The sequence below is a fragment of the Schistocerca americana genome, chromosome 1, assembly GCF_021461395.2.
Source record: "Schistocerca americana isolate TAMUIC-IGC-003095 chromosome 1, iqSchAmer2.1, whole genome shotgun sequence".
Classification (NCBI taxonomy): domain Eukaryota; kingdom Metazoa; phylum Arthropoda; class Insecta; order Orthoptera; family Acrididae; genus Schistocerca; species Schistocerca americana.
Genome location: NC_060119.1, coordinates 1,156,590,218 through 1,156,613,004, shown reverse-complemented (window position 1 = coordinate 1,156,613,004; position 22,787 = coordinate 1,156,590,218). Strand labels below are relative to the sequence as shown.

At 41.8% G+C, this 22,787-nt stretch overlaps 1 protein-coding gene across 1 annotated transcript in view; it reads left to right on the top strand.

Annotated features, from left to right (window-relative positions):
* LOC124597535 (trypsin-1-like) overlaps positions 1-22,787 on the top strand; it is a 44,491-nt gene that overhangs the window by 3,519 nt on the left and 18,185 nt on the right. Inside the window, exons 2-3 of the mRNA XM_047135943.1 lie at positions 6,493-6,581; positions 17,137-17,272. Coding sequence (XP_046991899.1) covers positions 6,493-6,581; positions 17,137-17,272 — 225 coding nt within the window. The remainder of the gene's footprint in view (positions 1-6,492; positions 6,582-17,136; positions 17,273-22,787) is intronic.

Below are 22,787 nucleotides of genomic sequence, written 5' to 3'. Positions count from 1 at the left end.
TTTCGATGTCACCTTATGTTCTGATTTATAGCATTCGAAAACAAATACACGTTTTGCAAAGTACATCATTGTACCATGAGAGAGGAAGTCAACCATAATAACCACTTCAGAATCCCAGATGACCGCCACCGTGACTTCACTGGCTGAGGGCCCGGCTTTGAACATTTTCTTCCGACGAGAACCGGTGAAGGAGTGTTTCAGTCCTACCAGTAGAGACGTCCAGTTGAGCAGCGAGGCGTTTGATTGTGATCCGTCTAGCACCTCAGAGTGTCTGGACGTTCCAACATCGCTGAAGTCACAGCTGTGTGCGACCGCCCAGCACGCGGAAGATCGGACAGGTTTGAGGGACCTCGTTGCGATGATGACACGTGCCTCGCCCAACGACTCACCGTGCTCTTGTTCACTGCCGCGTCTCCGTAGACGTTCTACAAGCGCCAACGAATATCTGCGGTGTTCTGGTTTTCTAATAAAAGAAACTCAATGACAACTCTCTGCTTGGAACGCACCTTCGTTACAGACGCAATTTTGAAGGCTACGAATAGTACCACCAGCTATCGGAACTTCATGAAACCACAGGGGCCGAAGTGGTAGTATTCCACGATGTCTCATAACAAATTTAATTTTTTTTTAACTGAAATTTGCCGAAAAAGAAAAATGTGTTACAATACGTATTGAACGCTCCTCTTACAAGCAGATAAAGCTGCACGTCTCCAATGGGCCAAACACAGAAAGCGGACATTAGCTGGCTAGAGGTGGGTAGTGTGGTGCGACGAGTTGCGATGAAGCCTCTTTCCAAATGATGCCAGCGACTGAATGCACCGACGGCTAAATGAGGCGTTTAATACGACGTGTATGGAGGATTCATTTCAGGCCAGACTTGGTTCTGTGACGTTTTACCGATGTTTTTCGTACCGTGACTTGGGCCCACTCGTGCAAAATGCCGTGTACATGAACCACACACCTTTTAAACATTCTTGATGACGATGGGATGTCTTTTCCTCTACATCTTCGTGGCCATATGCTCGGACACTCGTCTTTCAAGATGTTCGACAGAGCTGCATGCATACTTTCCTTGTTTAACGAATACGTAAGCACTATTCTGCACAAGCACTGACCCGCTACGTCATCCTAATCTTAATATAATAGAAAATGTCTGGGACTACTTGGAAGAGCGGATGAAACATAGTAGTCAATATCCCAGCAACTTGGCAGCACTCTGGAATCCAGTCACCAGTAAGTGGTTTCCTCTGTATGGGCATACCTGAAGAAAACGTGTGGACTGTCTTCCTCGCCAAGCTGAGAGCGTTATAAGGGCTACAGGCTGTGTTACAATGTATTAGCGTCATGTCGTTAGCTTTTTGTTCGGTTCTCTTACGTGTCTTACAATGAAAAAGGACAACCAATTTTTTGTTGTATGAGAACAATGCGGAGAATGAAGAAATTCACATTTCTTTTTAGGCTCTCCAAACCTGTGGCTTGGAAAGTCAAAATATGAAGCTTCTCTGACAGTAATACGCTTGGAAACACAATAGGTTTGCCATCCGTCCCGTTTATGTACGGATCGTCTCTACTTTTAGATAATTGTTTCCTGTCCCCATATGCTTATTACGGGACGCCCTCTAGTCCCCACTCTTTCGCTTTATGTATGAAGATAGTAATTGTTCTCGAATGTTGATGACCGTGCATAGAGGTATATCAACAACACCTGTCAGCTGAGGGTTTCAAAAAATAGTTCAAATGGCTCTGAGCACTATGGGACTTAACATCTGAGGTCATCAGTCCCCCAGAACTTAGAACTACTTAAACCTAACTAACCTAAAGACATCGCACACATCCATGCCCGAGGCAGGATTCGAACCTGCGACCGTAGCGGTCGCACGGTTCCAGCTGAGGGTTTCAATTAATTATCATTTATTCTAGAGAAGCTGCACAGTCAATAATGGTATCTGTTCTTTCGAGAACAGTTACTGTCTTCGTACATATAGTTAAAAAGGCTGCCCAGCCATTGACCTTCGTCTGTGCGTATGCGCACAGGTTGCCCTAACTCTTACGGGAATAGTCACCTTAGTGTGCGAGAGTAATGAGTGGGTGGACGAATATCTATTAGGTACATTACGTATGTTGATGTGGACAGTTGGGAGTGTGGGTCACACGGGAAGCGTGCAAGGGATAAGTCCCTCCAGTCGCACTGTTCATCTGTGTCCTCGGTATGCCGTCACGGTAGCTCAGCGTGTTCGGTCAGAGGGTTAGCTGCCCTCTGTAATAAAAAAACTGAGTTAATCGATCAACGACGAACTTAAAACGGGTGTTTTACAACGTCCGCCCCGAGCAGATGCAACGAACGAAAACGAACAAGATGAGATTAAAAAAAATGGATAGAGCGTCTTCCGTGTAAGCAGAAGATCCTGGGTTCGAGTCCTGGTCGGGGCACACATTTTCAGCTCTCCCCATCGAGGTATATCAACAACACTTGTCGGCAGCTGAGGATTTCAATTAACTATCTTTTGGTTTATTTTAACAGTTTTACTTTTCTTCATATTGCATAATTTTTCTTGCATACTCTTACGTTTATCGTTTCACTGTTGTTAGCCAAAGCCAGTACGTGCAAAATACACAAGAGAACAACAAAACTAGGGGTATAAAATTTAATTGTTTCACCGTTGCGTTTGCATAACAGTGTTGAAGAGGCGGTGGTATTTTTTGGAATGATCGAGTGAAGGAGTATTGGGGTGTATCGTATAACTCAATAAATTGTATTCCACGTAACGTGTAAACGTGTAACGAATAGCAGAGAGCTGCAATTACGAATGAAATCCTTTAATATGAATTTGCAATTTGTAAGTTCTGAAAACAGCGATGACTGTTTCTACACCTGATAAGAGAGCTACCAAATCGTCTGTCCTATAATGTGGAAGTCTAACGTACTTTTTCCTAGTGAATCCACAAATGTTTTCAATTTCTCGACAGGTGGATCAGTCACGATGATCGACAGATATGATCTTGTAACGTTATCCAACATGGCTTACATATAGTAATACTGCTAAAGGCTGAAACCAAGTGGAAACTGCAACCGTTATTTTTTCCATGAGTGTACACCTCTGCTGTGTGGTCAAATAACGATGTCACACTGCTGGGTAAAATATTCCAGGCAGGGACTACTCAGAAAGACGTTGTCGTCAGCAATATTATAACTGACGTTCTACGCAGTGGGACATTTAATGTTAGGGCCCTTAATCGGGTAGGTAGGCTAGCGAATTTTAAAAGGTATATTGGTCGGTTGAAGTTACATAGAGAAGGCAATATAAAGTACAGTGCCAGGAAGAACAGGACTTTTGATCAGGTTAGTACTGGGTTATAGGGATAAAGTAGAAGTAGGTATAATAACGAATAAGAAAACAGGAATGATTCAATGAACAACATAGTGAAGTTTTTCTAGACGAAAATGAGTTGGGAGATGTGATACTGCTATAAGAAATTGACATAGCACTGAAAGAACTAAGCTGAAATAATGTCAATGAAGTAGACAACATTCCCTCAGAATTTGTGATATCCTTGGGAGAGTCAGATGTGACAAAATCACACGATCTGTCGTGTAAGATAGACCACACAAGAAGACTTTAAGAAGAAAGTAATGATTCGAGTTCCAAAGAAGACAACTGCTGCAAGTATGAGTGATACTGAACTTTCAGTTTAGTCACATGTAATCGTAAAATACTGACACGGACTATTTAGAGAAAAATGACAAAAATGGTATAATCTGATCTCGGGGATGGTCAGTTTGGGTTCTGGAGAAATGTAGCAACATGCGAAGACATACTGGCCTTATGACTAGCCTTAGAAAACCGGTGTAAGAAACTTCCTAGCAGATTAAAACTGTTTGCAGACCGAGACTCGAACTCGGGACCTTTGCCTTTCGCGAGCAGGTGCTCTACCATCTGAGCTACCCAAACACGACTCACGACCGACCCTCACAGCTTCAATTCTGCCAATACCTTGTCTCCTACCTTCCAAACTTCACAGAAAATAGGCAAACAAATGCTCGTAGAAATTGTAGTCATATACACACATCAAAAAAGTTTTTCATCATCCCAGTTCCCAGAACTCCTAAAGATAGACGTTGATTGTGGATATAGTGTCACAGATACAGTGTCTTTGACTGTTCAGTCACTAAACCCGTCCAAATATGTACACAACCATGCATGAGCAGCGCCCATTCGACGGAGGGGGTCCGACAGCCGATCAGTTCCAGTCATTTCCCCAAGAAGGAGGTACACGACTCGTGTTGTCTATAGTTCAACCATGCACAGACGATCAATATCGCGGTTCGGTCACGTCCACATTGTTACTTTGTGCCATAGGACGTCGTGTTACGACTCAAACTGTGCGCAATATGCTGCATGATGCGCAACTTCACTCCCGACGTCCATGGCGAAGTCCATCTTTGCAACCACGACACCATGCAGAGCGGTACAGAAAAGGCCCAACAGCATGCTGAATAGACCTCTCGGGATTGGCAACATGTTCTCTTCATCGATGAGTGTAGTATATGCCTTGAACCAGACAATCGTCGCAGACGTGTTTGGAGGCAGCCCGGTCAGGCTGAACGCCTTAGACACACCGTCCAGCGAGCGCAGCAAGGTGTAGGTTCCTTGCTGTTTTAGGGTGGCATTATGTGGGGCCGACATATGCCGCTGGTGGTCATGGAAGGCATCGTAACTGCTGTATGATACGTGAATTCCTTCCTCCGAGCGACAGTGCAACCATATCGGAAGCATAGTGGCGAGACATTCGTCTTCATGGACGACAATTCGCGCACCCATCGTACACATCTTGTGAATGACTTCCTTCAGGATAAAGACATCGCTCGACTAGAGTGGCCAGCATCTTCTCCAGGCATGAACCATCTCGAACTTGCCTTGGATAGGTTGAAAAAGGCTATTTATGGACAACCTAACTCACCAACCACTCTGAGAGTTCGACGCCGAATCGCAGTTGAGGAGTAGGACAATCTGCACCAACAGTACCTTGATGGACTTGTGGATAGTATGCCACGACGAATGCAGACATTCATCAATGCAAGAGGACATACTAGAGGTACTGGTGTCTACAGCAATCTGGACCACCCCCTCTGAAGGTCTCGCTACATGGTGGTACAACATGCAATGTGTGGTTTTCGTGAGCAATAAAAAAGTGGGAAATAATGTTGATGTTGATCTCTATTCCAATTTTCTGTACAGGTTCCGGAACCCTCGGAACCGAGGTAATGCAAAACATTTTTTGATGTGTATAGAAAACTAATGAAAATTTTGAATGGAATACATTATTTGAAATACACAAAATAGCAAGGGTAAAATACATCGAGTAAAAGCTTATTTACAATTAGTACAGAAACCAGAGTGCAGTTATAAGAGTCGAGAGGCATGATAGGGAAGCAGTGGTTGCGAAGGGTGTGAGACAGACCTATAGCATGTTATTCAATCTGCACATTGAGCAAGGAGTAAAGGAAACCAATGAAAAATTTGGAGAGGAAATTAAATTTCGGGGACAAGGAATAAAACTTTGAGATTTGTCGATGACATTATACTTCTGTCAGAGACAGTAAGACCAGCTGAATGAAATTAATAGTATCTTGAGATGTTATGAATTTGAACAAAAACGAAACAAGAGTAATGGAATGTTAAATCAAATGGCTGTGAAGGAATTCGGTTACGAAATGACACAGTGAAATTAGTAGATGAGCTTTGCTATTTGGTCAGCAAAATAACTGATGATGCGCGAAATATAGAGGATGTGAAATTTAGACAGGCAACAGCAAGAAAAGTGTTTCTGGAAAAGAGGAATTTATTAACATTTAATGTAAATTTAAATGCCAGGAAATTTCTTCTCAACGCATTTGTCTAGATTGTAAATTTCTATGGAAGTGAAGTGTTGACGATAAACAGTTATGACAAGACGAGAATAGAAGCTGTCGAAATGTGCAGCTCCAAAAAAAATTCTGAAGATTGAATGGAAAGATCGATTAACTAATGACGAATTACTGAATCTAAATGGAGGAAAACGAAATTTATAGCAAAATTTGACTAAAATAAGGGATCGGTTGTTGCGACACATCCTGAAGCTTGAGGGGGTTGTTAATTTTGTAGTGTAGGAATTAGGTGGGGGGGGGGGGGGTAAATATTGTATAGGGAGAACAGGAGACCAACGGATGAGTACCGTGATCAGGTTGCAATGAATTTCAGTTGCAAGTTGCGGAGATGAAAACGTTTGCACAGGATACGGTTGCACGGAGAGTCGCATCATACCAATATTTGGGCTGAAGACCACAACAACAAGGACTTGAATGGGTAAATAGCCAGCAGCTATCTAGCTAGATACCACGTGTTTATGTGTGGTCTCGCTTTTGGATTAGAAGTGGAATGTCCCTGATTTTGTTTTATAAAAATGCTTTCTTCCAGTATGTAACTTTCCTAATATACGTTCATGGTGTTCCAGCTGTCCATGCAGACTGATGGGCGGCACTTCTGTGGAGCGTCCATCCTGAACGAGAACTGGGCCATAACTGCGGCGCATTGCTTCGACAAGTGAGTATGGTTGCAGTATAAAGAGCTTTACTAGCGCATTCACTAGTTTGTATTATCGTACAGGCACGATCTCCATATTTCATACCAGTGCCTTGTTCCTCAAGCATGCACATCTATGAGGAAAAGTTAAGGTAAATATCATGTCCCAGATCGCTGTGAAATCTACATATATTTCGTTGTTTCCTCATAAAAGGCGCGCCCCCATCAGTAATTTCTTAAATCAAGAACACATTTGGATATATTCATGCTGATTTTGATTTGTATGGCCAGGATTGCAGATCCACGGTTTCACTTGTCTGAATGATACGAAATGCTTGAAACAAACAAGAACCCAGCATAATATTGTTTATCATCATTCAGCACAAAAAAGCATATTGCTGAAAGATGGCGCTATCAGTGTTATCACCACAGTATTTAATAGAATCGGATCATGTGAAACCGTTGCTCATGTTACTCTGCTAGTAACTTGACAAGCTCACTGAAAACTGTGCAGAACTTCCCACCTTCAGTGAGTGGCCGTGCTGGTTTGCGACGTCATTCTACCCTTCGTCAGGATTACAAACTCTCTAAGGAATTAATGATCACTTTCCAATTTCCAGTTTTAACTATAATTCAGTGGATCAAATTAGATTTCTCATTTTTTGTATCTGAATCATGTTTATAATACCTACATTAGTAAACAGCTAAAACAGTTCTTCGATGCCACATGCTTGTGCCTTTCTAACAGCTGTGAGTATTTCACATATTTATTGACTGAAAGTTAAACTGATGTCATAATCCACTTCTTAAGAAATGCAGCTACTTATTTCGTAAAACTTTCCCGCATGCTGCAGTGGCTCAGTCTCTTTTAGCCGAACTCTGCAGATACACCGCCGCAACAGAAGTGAAGCACCTACAATGCATGGTCAAATGTCAGCATAATCTCTTACAGCCGGCCGGGGTGACCGAGCGGTTCTAGGCGCTACAATCTGGAACCGCGCGACTGCTACGGTCGCAGGTTCGAATCCTGCCTCGGGCATGGATGTGTGTGATGTCCTTAGGTTAGTTAGGTTTAAGTAGTTCTAAGTTCTAGGGGACTGATGAACTCAGAAGTTAAGTTCCATAGTGCTCAGAACCATTTGAACCATAATCTCTTACATCTAAATAACACGTTCGCAGCACCTTTGCAACAGTCAGTATGTGCCCAAGGTTGTACCTCATCCTGAATGTAGTATCCATAGGAAAAAGTGACTTTCAATTAAATATATCACAGGTTTTAGCAACATTGCGTGTTTATTGTGTGATACTTACATAACATGACGAGCGACAAGCGGAACTTTACCAAAACCATTCACTTTTTGATTAACAAACTTATGCCGAACTTACCAGCAGATACACTGCCTGACAAAAGAAATGAAGGACCCACAGTAAATGGTTGGATGTCAATGTAACTTCTTAAACGTACACAACTCTGGTGGGAATGTAAATAAATAGAGTTGCAATTATCTGTGACAGGTTGAACGGCCATCAGGGAGCAATAGCGTTGTTACAAAACCTGACAGACTATATAAGGACCTTGAACGCTGTCACTTGGCGAGTGATCATTGTGAAGGAGACGGTGATTGCATCTACTCGTCTGAGACAGCGTAGTTAGAGACTGACAGAGCTTAAAATGGCCTCATTATTTGGTCTCCATTTGGCCAAAAAGTGCAGTACCCAGATTAGTGGGGCATTCGGCTGTGGCAGTGACCGGATGTGGACGCCTTCGGAACGTGAGAGCAGGCCTACCCGTCCTATCGATCACGTATGACTACGACAAGGAAGTATCGCCGTATTGTGTACTCAGCACACCTTAATCCCTCACATCTGCGCCTGACAACTCAGAACAAAAGTGACTCCCTTCAGTATTCTGTCATCCCACACCATTGTTGGGACACTAGCGGAACCGGACCAAAGGAACTACAGTCCCGTGTGTAGACAGCTGATAACACCAAAACACAAACGGCTACGTCTTGAGTGGTGTTGTGACCAGGAAGCATGGATTCCTGACGAATGGCGATGCATTGTCTTTAGCGATATATCGCAGCCATACTACCCTGGATGATCACTATCAGTGAGCACAGCGGTGACCTGGGAAGAAGTTCCTTTTTTAAAGGCAAGGCCCTTTTTACTCCTGGTGTTTGGATGCATGGAGCTACCCGGTATGACTTCACGTGACGGATGGTAGTGACTGAGGAAACTCTGACGTCAGAGAGGAACGTCACGTATACCCTGTGTCGTCATGTGTTGCCTTTCACGCAACAGTGTTGCAGTGCCATATTTCAACAGGATAATGCTCGTCCACTCATGGCTCATGTACCTATGAACTGTCTGCGTGAAGTTGAGGTACTCCAGTGGCCGTCAAGATTCCTAGATATGTACCCAATAGAACATGGATGGGACCAGCTCCGACGTCAACACTATCGCAGTTCCAGCAATGAGGATATCAAGGAGCAGTTACAACAGTTGTGGGCCAGACAACCTTGTAGGTTGTTTTACGTATATGTTAGTTGTATGTTATATGTCATTATATGTTGCTATACGTTATGTTAAAAGTTGTTTTAGTTACGTGTTCGCCTGGAAATACGGCTTTTAGTGTCACGAAGCCTTCAATAATGAAGGACTAAATACAGCTGAAGCGGTTTATTAATGTCCAACATGAATTGTGGGCCAATGTGCCTCAGGAGAAGTACAACGTCTTTATGATATCATTCCCAACAGAATAAGTTCTTGCACAAGGCCTGAAGCGGCGCAACGTCTTACGGATAAGTGTGAACATTTGCCAGTGTCTTTGTTAATTTGACTTGATCTGGTAATCTGAAATAACTCTCAAACCGTGACGATTGATTTCGTTTTCTCCTCCACTTTTGGATGCAACTCTTTTTCTGGTAAGCGGAGTAGGTTTCAATTTATTGCCTCTAACTAAGGAACTTTCATAGCTTTTCTATTCCAACAGGCGTCGTTAGGAAAAATATGTTCAAAAATGGTTCATATGGCTCTGAGCACTATGGGACTCAACTGCTGAGGTCATCAGTCCCCTAGAACTTAGAACCACTTAAACCTAACTAACCTAAGGACATCACACACATCCATGCCCGAGGCAGGAATCGAACCTGTGACCGTAGCAGTCGCGCGGTTCCAGACTGTAGCTCCTAGAACCGCTCGGCCACTCCGGCCGGCGAAAAATATGTAAAGAGGGCCTTTCTGAATCTGGGAAATACGAATTCAGTAACGATTATTAATACAAAGAGTATATTCCTATTTCAAACGAAGACACTCATGGCTCTAATACAGATTTATGAGCATTTTCTTTTCCATTTCTTGAAAAACATTTATGTTTCATTACAGTATATGAGAAATCAGGGAATTGATAGCAGATCTCAGGAAACCAGTTTTTGGTCGCTTGTACAGTAGTTACTCACAAACGGAGTCAGCTGTCTCTTGGTCTGTAGCTGTAATTACATAGGTACTAAGAACCGATGACGCTTCTGCTTCAAAGTATCTCACCTGCTGTTTGAACCAACACTTTAGTGGCAGTATACAAGCGAAACGCAGAGTTCCAACGAAGTCAGCGGATTTTTGTAAGTAATGTGGTCCATGCCAAGTCCGCCGGAGAGGCGGATGTAGGTAAGAGTACGACAAGAGAAGCCTAATTGGACTTAAACTGAAAGTCCCCCTATAACTTGCTGGATACATCTTTTGTAAGGTCAGAGGAACGCAATAGTATTCCACGTTTCATAGGACCATACCTACTGAAGTATTGCGGTGTTCGTAGTAGTTTTTGAGATGAGGACGTACAATGTGTTCAAAAACACGTGTCAGAAACTTTAAGGATTTGTTTTTGACATCAAAATGTTACTGAAAGTTCATGTGAACATGGGTTCAAAAATTTTTTGCTAGGTTTTCTGGAAGAATTTAATATTCATACCACGAAAATTATTTATTTACGTAACTCTTTTACGTGTATGAATGGATTTATTATTAATGACACAAGAATGACATATTTGACAACACATTTATTAGACAGAAATTGCTCGAAGTGACCACCTTCTGCTTCCATGCAATCTCTGTGTCTGCGGTCCATATTTTGTCATATAGTGTGGAAACCGCACGGTGTGTTCCGTATTTGCTCACCCTTTTTCGCTACACTGCCGTAGAACATCTACTTTCATTACGGTAGTCGAATACACAAAGAATTTTAATTAACCCAAAGGAAAAAAATTTATTGCTTTCAAAGGTGGCAGGACAGGTCAGGCAATGGATCTTCCTCAACCAATACGCCGGTTCGGAAACTGGTTATCAAGTCATTGGCAAACCATCCGTATAAAGTGAGGTGGAGCACTATCATTCATAAACCATATTTGAAGAATTACGTCCAGAGATATTGTTGTTGTTGTGGTCTTCAGTCCTGAGACTGGTTTGATGCAGCTGTCCATGCTACTCTATCCTGTGCAAGCTTCTTCATCTCCCAGTACCTACTGCAACCTACATCCCTCTGAATCTGTTTAGTGTATTCATCTCTTGGTCTCCCTCTACGATTTTTACCCTCCACGCTGCCCTCCAATGCTAAATTTGTAATCCCTTGATGCCTCAGAACTGTCCTACCAACCGGTCCCTTCTTCTTGTCAAGTTGTGCCACAAACTCCCCCTTCTCCCCATTTCTATTCAATACCTCCTCATTAGTTATGTGGTCTACCCATCTAATCTTCAGCACTCTTCTGTAGCACCACATTTCGAAAGCTTCTATTCTCTTCTTGTCCAAAGTATTTATCGTCCATGTTTCACTTCCATACACGGCTACACTCCATACAAATACTTTCAGAAACGACTTCCTGACACTTAAATCTATACTCGATGTTAACAAATTCCTCTTCTTTAGAAACGCTTTCCTTGCCATTGCCAGTCTACATTTTATATCTTCTCTACCTCGACCATCATCAGTTATTTTGCTCCCCAAATAGCAAAACTCCTTTACTACTTTAAGTGTCTCATTTCCTGATCTAATTCCCTCAGCATCACCCGACTTAATTCGACTACATTCCATTATCCTCGTTTTGCTTTTGTTGATGTTCATCTTACATCCACCTTTCAAGACACTGTTAATTCCTTTCAACTGTTCTTCCAACTCCTTTGCTGTCTCTGACAGAATTACAATGTCATGGGCGAACCTCAAAATTTTTAGCACATGAAGGAACTCGTATCTAAGAAGCTGTAAATATATATTGGTTCGGTAAGACCTTCTGGGAGAAATGGGGGACAAATGAGATGATCATGAATCATTCAGTCCCACACGTTGAAGCTGAGTCTCTGTTGATGTATGTCAACTCGCACTTCACGAGTGAACTTAAAAACCCATACGCCAAGAAGTGATTATTACGGTAATTTTAAACCGCGTTAAGCGAAAAGTCAGCCTCAAGCAGTGAATAAGGTACCTGTCAAGAACTACACACTGCCGTAACATGCGTTGACTGAAAGTTATTCTTGGGTCGGAGTCTGCCTAGTTTAATCTTTGCACCCGTTGAAGGTTTTTCGAGTGTACAAAGAAGAGTTTCATGAAGAATTTTCGAAATCTTCATGTGATATATGCTTTCCCTTCTTGCGATTCTTCTTGACGAAGTTTCATCTACACGGCGAAGAACCTGTTCTTCAAGCCCACGCATTCGTTATCCGCGTTGCCTCCCACCATCTGAAACGGGATCCACTAGAAATATGGGCCTCCGCAATGAACTTCTGACGTCACACTAAACGTCTTGTCAGCCACACTTCGCGAACGCTCTGCTCCGTGCAGTAACCACAGGAAATCAGTACGTAACTGAAAAGGTACCCATCAAAGATCTTCTCTTTGTCGTGTGTTATCGAGAGCTTGCATGAATTAAAGAGCACAGTCAAGAATTATTAAACACATCTGACATAGTTACTCACTCCCCCTCCGGAGACTGCTGCTGGCACTCGTAAGACCTGCAGTGTCACGTGCTGAGACGTACGCGCAACAGCCAGTCTTTATCGTGGTCCTCGATCTGCAACTCTCTTCTCAAATGAGCCTGTCTCTCGCAAGCGCTGGAGGAGTCGTACAAACGTTCTTGCAAAAGGCAGCTGCTTCTCAGGGTAACGTTCAGCATGAAGTTGACATGCTGCGTCCACATTCCCACCTACTTCGCTGTATATACACTGAAGCGCCAAACGAACTGACAAGCGTATTCAGATCCATAGATATGTAAACAGGCAGAATACGGCGCTGCCGTAGGCAGCGCCTATGTAAGACCAGAAATGTCTGGCGCGATTGTTAGCTCGTTTACTGCTGCTGCAATGGCGGGTTAACTAGATTAAAGTTAGTTTTATGTGGTACCGATGAGATGGGGATTATCCAGTACCGCCATATCACGAGCGTACCGTCACTATCAGGAATACGGTAAAATATCCAATCTCCGACAACGCTGCGGCCCGAAAAAGATCCTGCAAGAACGCGGCCAAGGAGGACTGAAGAGAATCGTTCACAGAAGTGCACTCCTTTCGCAAATTGATGCGATTTCAGTTCTGGGCCATCAACAAGTGTCAGACTTCGAACTATTCAACGAAACATCATCGATACGAGCTTTCGGAACCAAAGGCCCACTCGTCTACCCTTGATGACTGCACGACACAAAGCTTTACGCCTCGCCTGGGCTCATCAACACCAATATTGGACTGTTGATGACTGGAAACATGTTGCCTGGTTGGACGAGTGTCGTTTCAAATTGTACCGATGGGATGGACGTGTACAGATATGGAGATAACCTCATGAATCCATGGACCCTGGATGGCAGCAAGGAACTGTTGGATCTGGTGGAGGCACTGTTATGGGTGGGGGCGTGTGCAGTTGCAGTGATATGAGACGCTTGATACATCTAGATACGACTCTGACAGGTAAGCATCCTGTCTGATCATGTACATCCATTCATGTCCATTGTGCATTCCGACGGACTTTGGCAATTCCTGCGGGACAATGCGACACCCCACAGATCTACAATTGCTACAGAGTGGCTCCAGGAACACTCTTCTGAGTTTAAGGATACAGGGCCCTTATATATAGTGGAAAAATCGAAATTTTTATGACTTTATTAGATTCCTGATTACACTGATATATACACTACAGGGTTTCAAATGAAAAACGACCTATATATACCAACTTTTAAAGTTACGGTCATGTATGTCGACACACCCCCTTTATTTCTGATACAGAAACCAATATTATTTCGAAAAGAACTGTGAACTTTCTGTTTACAGCGATTATACACACGATACATTGAATATGTTGGTAACAGTGCATGTCTGTAAATGATTATCTTTACCAGTATTTAGTTTTGTTTCGTTGAAGCAGTTTGTTCACGTGTTACTGAATGTGTCTTGCCCAAATGCTACATAAATTTGTAGAAGTACATATCCTTTAGTATGCAATAAATACGACCTATGCCACGTAAGAAATTCAGTAGAAGTAAATTCCGTGGTAACCAGTTAACAAACAAAGCAATCCACACTGTTGAATGTAACCTATGTATCTTTTCTTCAGGGAAGAAACTCCCACATGGCGCGCCTCCTTGTGATTCAAAGATTTGTGTTGACAATGACGCTTTTTGCAGTGGATTTGTTGTTGTTGATGTTGGAGAAATATAAACAATGTGATGGTGTAGGCTGTGTGGAAATAACTGAACAACAAAGTAGCAGGAAGGGTTTAGCGTCAAAATTAGTTGTTGCGTGCAGATCCTGCAATAAATTTACCTCGAAAATGACTTCGAACATTGTGCATAAGTCACATGATGTGAATTTGAAGTTAGTGTATGCAATGCGTGCAATAGGAAAAGGAAAAAAGGCAGCTCAAACGTTTTGTGGTTTGATGGACCTTCCTCCTCCTCCCTGTAGGTTCAGCAAGTACATAAAAATACTTTTAGATGCCTTGACGGTTGTGTCTAAAGCGTCTATGAAACGTGCAGTAGAAGAAACTGTAAAAATTAGTGGAACCAGGGACACTGATGTTGCACTTGATGGACATGGCAACGTCGAGCACACCGTTCCTTGAATGGTGTTGTACGCGCTACTTCTCTGGAGTATGGAAAAGTTGTTGATGTTGAGTGCTTATCTAAGTTTGCCACACCTGACATGGTAACACTGAAGAACATATTGAACATCAGTGTTCTAAGATTTATGATGGTTACAGTGGAGGTATGGAGTGTGATGGATCTCTAAAAATATTTCAGAGGTGGTGCAGGGATGAAATAGTGAAGGCAGCAGAGGATCAAGTATGTATAAAGACGAGGACTAGTAGAAATCCTTGGGTAACAGAAGACATATTGAATTTAATTAATGAAAGGAGAAAATATAAAAATGCAGTAAATGAAGCAGGCAAAAAGGAATACAAACGTCTCAAAAATGAGATCGACAGAAAGTGCAAAATGGCGAAGCAAGGATGGCTAGAGGACAAATGTAAGGATGTAGAGGCATATCTCACTAGGGGTAAGATAGATACTGCATACAGGAAAATTAAAGAGACTTTTGGAGAAAAGAGAACCACTTGTATGGATATCAAGAGCTCAGATGGAAACACAGTTCTAAGCAAAGAAGGGAAAGCAGAAAGGTGGAAGGAGTATTTAGCGGGTCTGTACAAGGGTGATGTACTTGAGGACAATATTATGGAAATGGAAGAGGATGTAGATGAAGATGAAATGGGAGATATGATACTGCGTGAAGAGTTTGACAGTGCACTGAAAGACCTAAGCCGAAACAAGGCCCCGGGAGTAGACAAAATTCCGTTAGAGCTACTGATAGCCTTGGGAGAGCCAGCCCTGACAAAACTCTACCATCTGGTAAGAAAGATGTATGGGACAGGCGAAATACCCTCAGACTTCAAGAAGAATATAATAATTGCAATCCCAAAGAAAGCAGGTGTTGACAGATGTCTAATAAGTCACGGCTGCAAAATAGTAACATGAATTCTTTACAGATGAATAGAAAAACTGGCAGAAGCTGACCTCGGGGAAAATCAGTTTGGATTCCATAGAAATACTGGGACACGTGAGGCAATACTAACCCTACGACTTATCTTAGAAAATAGATTAATGAAAGGCAAGCCTACGTTTGTAGCATTTGTAGACTTAGAGAAAGCTATTGACAATGTTGACTGGAATACTCTCTTTCAAATTCTGAAAGTGGCAGGGTAAAATGCAGGGAGCGAAAGGCTATTTACAATTTGTACACAAACCAGATGGCAGTTATAAGAGTTGAGGGACATGAGAGGGAAGCAGTGGTTGGGAAAGGAGTGAGACAGGGTTGTAGCCTCTCCCCGATGTTATTCAATCTGTATATTGAGCAAGCAGTAAAGGAAATAAGGTTCGCCGATGACATTGTAATTCTGTCAGAGACAGCAAAGGACCTGGAAGAGCAGTTGAATGGAATGGACAGTGTCTTGAAAGGATATAAGATGGACATCAACAAAAGCAAAACGAGGATAATGGAATGTAGTCGAATTAAATCTGGTGATGCTGAGGAAATTAGATTAGGAAATGAGACGCTTAAAGTAGTAAAGGAGTTTTGCTATTTGGGAAGCAAAATAACTGATGATGGTTGAAGTAGAGAAGATATCAAATGTAGGAAAGCGTTTCTGAAGAGGAGAAATTTGTTAACATCGAGTATAGATCTAAGCGTCAGGAAGTCGTTTCTGAAAGTATTTGTATGGAGTGTGGCCATGTATGGAAGTGAAACGTAGACGATAAATAGTTTGGACAAGAAGAGAATAGAAGTTTTGAAATGTGGTGCTACAGAAGAATGCTGAAGATTAGATGGGTAAATCACATAAATAATGAGGAGGTATTGATTAGAGTCGGACAGAAATGAAATTTGTGGCACAAGAAGAACGGATCGCTTGGTAGGACATATTCTGAGGCATCAAGGGATCACTAATTTAGTATCAGAGGGCAGCGTGGAGAGTAAAATTCGTAGAGGGAGACCAAGACATGAATACACTAAGCAGATTCAGAAGGGTGTAGGTTGCAATAGGCACTGGGAGATGAAGAAGCTTGCACAGGATAGAGTAGCATGGAGAGCTGCATCAAACCAGTCTCTGGACTGAAGACCACAACAAACAACAACAATCCGTCATTCAGGCACTGAATTCACGCACTGAATGTGTTGTGACGGAAATTACTCTAAAACAGAACAAGCGTCATTCCGACAAAACAAAAATACTATGACCATCTGTGAACAAGAAAGTGAATAACAATGCACATTTGAGGGACATTAAACCAGGCGGAGTCACTACACGGAATTTTTTTCACACCTGTGTAACTAAGAATTCCCGGCCCCCTGTTCATACGTAGTTTTTCTAATATTTTGATGTAAAGAATAAATTCCTAAATTTTCTGACACCTTTTTTTGTAATTACCACATTCAAACACTTTTTGAAGGCATAAGGTATGGTTTAAAAATACTTTACCCACATCGGGATTAAGCCAGTCACATGTGATGTTCGTAATATTTTTGTAGTCGCATTGGACCTCTCTCTGTGCAGCGGTGGTTCCGTGGAAGTTCTGGCGGGCACCACCAAGCTCGATTCGGGTGGAACTCGCCACAGCGTGGAGTTCGTCGAGGTCCACCCAAAGTACAACAGTTCAGACTCCTGGGTGAATGACGTCGCCGTCATGAGGGTAAGCTCTGCTTCCTCTTTCTGTAACTCAGAGGCATTCACACCATCGTTCCCCTAAGGATCCTACGCTTCAGTGCATGCAACGGTTATGTCAAGCTGACTTTTAAGTGTTTTAAGAACATTACAGTGGTTGGCTTTCGATCAAAAGATTTATGTAAAGCTGATTAACTTACAGAAGAGGAAATAGTTCGTGGAGCATGACAGAAGTGCGTGTAACTTAAAAGTATCTGCGATCTTTTTCGTCTTATTTAATCTGGGTTATCCATTTGAACAATGCGATTCTGTCGTAGTGTCCCAAATACGCTTTATAGAGCGGCATGATACCACTGGATGTGTAGATTAACTGGGAGTTTTAAGCAGCCACACAGTGGCTAGAGCGGTGAGTTCTCAGAAGCTCAGTGTCTGCTGCAGAGAGGTTAGGTTGCATCAGTTCTGAGAGTTTGAAATAGAAGTCATAACAGATTACTTCAAATCACTTACACAAAAAAGGTTCGTGATACAAAGCTGCTTATTCTGTTTAACGAGATTACTGCGAGTGAAAGGATTAGTTTATTACCTTCATTTGTAATATGAAAAATATGAGACAAATTTTTTATTGTGTGGAACATTTCCTCTCTTTGTCGACGTGGTAATTCTATGGACATTTTACTGAGAAACTAAGTTAAAGTTTACAATTCCCAATCTCATGTAATGTTATGGCCAAGAAGGAACAAGGATAAATTTAGGCAAAACTGTATGATGAATTGCAAACTGAAGAAGTTTTATGTACTAACATTTTCATGATATCTAGGTGTGTAGAATATTTGTCACTTTCCAGGTTATTTTATTTATTTACCACTCAGTTTTATTGTCCATAACTGACAAAATAAATGCTATGTTCTCATGAAGTACTTTGGCATTTTTTAAGCACAAACTACACTTTTTCGTGATGACTGCATTCACTTTTCAAATACAGCTGAGATTTTTTTCTTTTTCGGTTACATTTCCATTAATGTACGTTAATGTTTCCTTAATATACACAGTTATTGTCATATTTGCGTGTAAGAAAGACACTGCGCGAAATTCTAAGAAGGTTGCAACGAAAAATAGGCGTCGCTATGATTTCGCGTTTGGTGCGTATTACTTAATATGTTGCTGCGTATCAAATTTAGCTAAGATATTGAATTTTCCTTTAGACTTGGATGGAGAGCCATTCGTCATCAATCTCGAGGAAATTGATCTGATGTAACAGACTCATTTGCGATCACTCACACCAGCGATAAAGCCAGGGTGAAATATTCACAACATTCCTCATATTTCATAAACGGTATCATGAGATATCATGAGATATCGAAATTGGATTTGGCAAATGATAGCCCGCAAACAGGAGAGCATTTTGACATATGGGTATAATGAAAAACTTCATTGCTTACCATGTTCTTCTGCTAACTACAGACACTCTCGGTGAAAGACTGTAATTTTTAAGAGCCTTTGATAGCTGATGCAACGAGAACTACTACGGTTTTTGGAATAAGATAAGTGAAGACATTAAAGCTTTAATTTTATTCGAAGGGTACGCTTTATCAGCAACTATTGAAGCTACTTTTCCTCAGTTCCTCACTTAATAAACGCAACAAACCATTGTTTCAGAATTCTCTCGCAATTGCTTCTGCACAACATGTTAGTGAGGTGAGACTGTGTAAACTCCGTTGTGTTTTCGCAAAACAAAGATTTTAATATGGAAACAAGAGAAATGTAGGCTTTGTTCAAAACTGGCCGCTCATGACGATTCTCTGGAAGTTACAAATGGTTAAGAGGCGAAAATAAATCTCTGCTTTGGTTGCTGTCCAAAGCAGAGGTGACAGATCTTTTTGAATGGTCACCATGAAAATGTGAGTGTGGAGGGCTTGTAACGTGCGCTTGGGGCACACAATACTCATTAAAGCCTGTACTATGGTAAGTGAGTGGGGTTTACCTTACGAGACAGGATTTTGATATAGATATTGACCGCGTGTACCTGAATGGTGGCAAATCAGACTTACACCCACTCTGTAATAACAATGATACGTCAAGTAAGTCCGAAATGCAACTATACGTCAGGACGGACAAAACGCAACACAGAAGATGCTACCAATTTGTTAAGAATACGGTCGCCAGCCTAATTAGGCATTAACTGAGTTTCTTCCCTGTACAAGTTGGTGTATATTCATGCAAAACAACACGTAGTAACACTGCATAATATAGTAAATTTTAGAACCAGAAAATTTATTGAACTGATAGTTTCGCTTTCTGTACTGATATGGAAAAACAATGAATACATAACACTACACTATAATGTGTACTACAAAACTTCGTATTGTCTAGTGATCTGATTAAAATCGGGCATAGGTTACCCTAGAAATAGCACTTTCGAGCCACGCACAAAATGTCAATTTTGATAAAGATAAAACACTGATAAATTATGACTTATATATTGACTTTAACTTTTGCTGGTCAAACCAATGTGGAACACTTCAGAATTCAAATGAATAAAAAGGGGGAGGGGGGGACCCTGAAACTGTTATGATTACTACATTAAAAAATTGATTACTGAAATTATCATGCGTTCAAGATTTCCAGTATATGAGTTACTACTCTTTTTATCTTATTTACTGCTCATTTAAATACCTTTATATCGTCTCGAAACAATTAAACTTCATTACTATATCAATATTAAAGTTATCTTTCAACTTGGTTAGACCTTCATTATTCATTTACTGGTTCATTAACAAAACAGTTCTTTAAACACCATTCTAACATAGTTAGGTCTGCAAGTAATTATTATTAACACAAAATTTAATTTTTCATTTCGGGACACTCAGATTGCACAACATTTGGAAAGGACCCTATCTAGGTTAGTTGTGAGGATAAATAAATGATAGGAAAGTTCTGGTAAAATTTAAGTTGTTATTGAATAGTTCACTCTCTGGTCCATACGAATACAGTACTAAAAGTTTCAACCTGCTTGTATCGATGCGGCGGTCGGCGGGCGGCGAGATGGCGAGGCACAGAGCACACATACAACCCCAGCTATGGCTCTTAACGTATCGGCACTTTAATTCTTCTTAGCGTCGCAATACTTTTCCATTTAGTGCCTATGGAATTTTGCCATGCTGTGTGGGCGTTGGAACGGCATACCCGAGGCTCAATGAAACTACGTCTTCCAGGAGAGCCTCCTCTCTCCAGAAGGTGTTGCTCAGACCGATGCCAAACTCCGACTACTACTGCTGAGCCCGTTGTGCCGTGCAGCGCCCGTGCGCATTTTCCCGCGCTCGCCTGCCATCCACCTTTTACCGCTCCCTTACAGACAGGGTATTCACCCGAGGTTTTGCATTCTACATATCCTAACACATTGCCTACGTATGGACCAGACGCACAGTTACAATTTTAAACATCTTACAACAGTCTCAACATTTGTTACATTTCAATTCAATCACAATACTACTTGACATTTGACATAAACATTAATTTTCACATTGAAACTCGTTTACAGTTTTCTTAACACAATGGCATGAAACAAAAAAGAAATGAGAGCAGAACATCAATTACTCAAGTTTATCGAAAAATCAGAAGAAAAAAAATTACTTATTTGTACAACAGTACAGCGTTGTTGTTGTTACAGGCTCCACTTAATATCTGCAATAAATGCGAGAATAGGCGTTAGTTTAGAACAGTACTTCCACTCTAGCACTCGGCATTTCCCCTACAGTGCCTGCCCACAACCCCCACCACTACTGCTCTCCCTATGTGCCCTGCTGACTTCACATCTACCAGCCACGCTATTCTGAACGCATTCTACTGACCGTGACTAGCAGCAGTGAGTGAGTGAGCAGAGCCACAGCTGACAGCGACATGGTCCTAATGACGCAAGATGGGTGGTCCGCTCTATAGTGTGGCAGCTCTACTTACAGCAGGACTGGTGTACACTGCCCGTGCCCCAAGGCAGCTGGCAGGAGCAAGGAGGGCCCAGAGTCGAACCTGGGACTCTCGGAGGCTGGCATGAGTGTCTGGCTATGGCCACAATGACTGCCCTCGCCTCAGCGGATCCAGATCGTAGCCCAGAAACATCAGGACCAGCTGACAGTTCATGGACCAGCAGCTTCATCTAGCCGATTGTGTTGCTCAGTGAGGCTGTAGCTGCTGACTGGTGACTGGCTTGTAGACTAGGCCAGACGATGCAGAGCGCCGACGGCATTCCTGGCAGCAGCTGAGCTGGGAGTATTTACACTCACTCTTTCCAGGTGTGTTACGACAGAAGGTTACTTTCCAGCATATAGATGTCTGCGACGGAATTTTTTTTGCAACCAGACTTCCACATGTCGTCGTTTCTGCGTCACAACCTTTACTCGTGCACACAGTATCTAATTCGCACACAGGGGAGGACACTTTAATTGACAGTCGCGTTGTATCGATCTTCTTAACAACACAAGCACTACAATAACATATTTTTCTGCCGATGGCAGACTTTACATCGTTCTTCTTAACAACACATACATGTATAGCAACACGCTGAAAACATTCATGTCAATTAGTACCAAAATCTATATGTGTACATACCAAATATTTGCATGGTACATTTCAGGGACTTTACTAAATTTCAGCTTTAGGTTTGTAGCTTATATCCAGTACTAATCAAACTGTTCATTGAGTAAGGAGAAAAGTAACCAAGGAGAAATTTGGGAAGAGAAGTAAAGTTCAGGGAAAATAAATAAAATTTTTGAAGTTTGCCACTTTCACTGTAAGTCTTTCAGAGACAAAAAAAGAACTTGTGAGAGCAGTTGCACGGAATGTATAGTCTTCTGATAAGAGGTTATAAGATGAACATCGACAGACGTCAAACAAGGTTCTTGGAATTAAATCAGGTAATGCTGAGGGAATCACACTAGGAAAAGTGACACTAAAATTAATGGATTAATGTTGCTATTTGGATAGCAAAATAAATAATTATGGCCCAACTACAGAGGATAAAAATGCAGACTTACATTAGCAACAAAGGTAATTCTGAAAAAAAAATGGGAATTTCTTAACATCGACTAAAGGAATTAACTGTTAACAAGTATTTTCTGAACGTATTTGTTCGGAATGTAGCCCCATACAGAAGTGGAATATGGACGATAAACAGTTACGACACGACGAAAATAGGAGCTTTTGAAATGTGATGCTGCAGAAAAATGTTGACGATTGGAAGATAAATCGAAAAAGAAATGAAGGAATACTGATGCGAAATGGGGAGAAAAGGAATGCATTGCGCAATTTTACTAGAAGAAGGAATCGTTTGATAGAACACTTTATGAGCCAGGAAAGAAGTTTCAGTTTCCTAGTGCAGGGAAGTGGAGGGAGTGGAAGTGGAGGGAGTGGACGAAATAAAAATTGTAGAGGGGAGGCCAGAATGTGGTACGCACATTGAAATGGATGTAGCTACTCAGAGATGGAAAGCCCTGCTGAAAATAGATTAGTGTCGAGAGGTGTATGAAACCAGTCTTCAGACTGCAGACCAC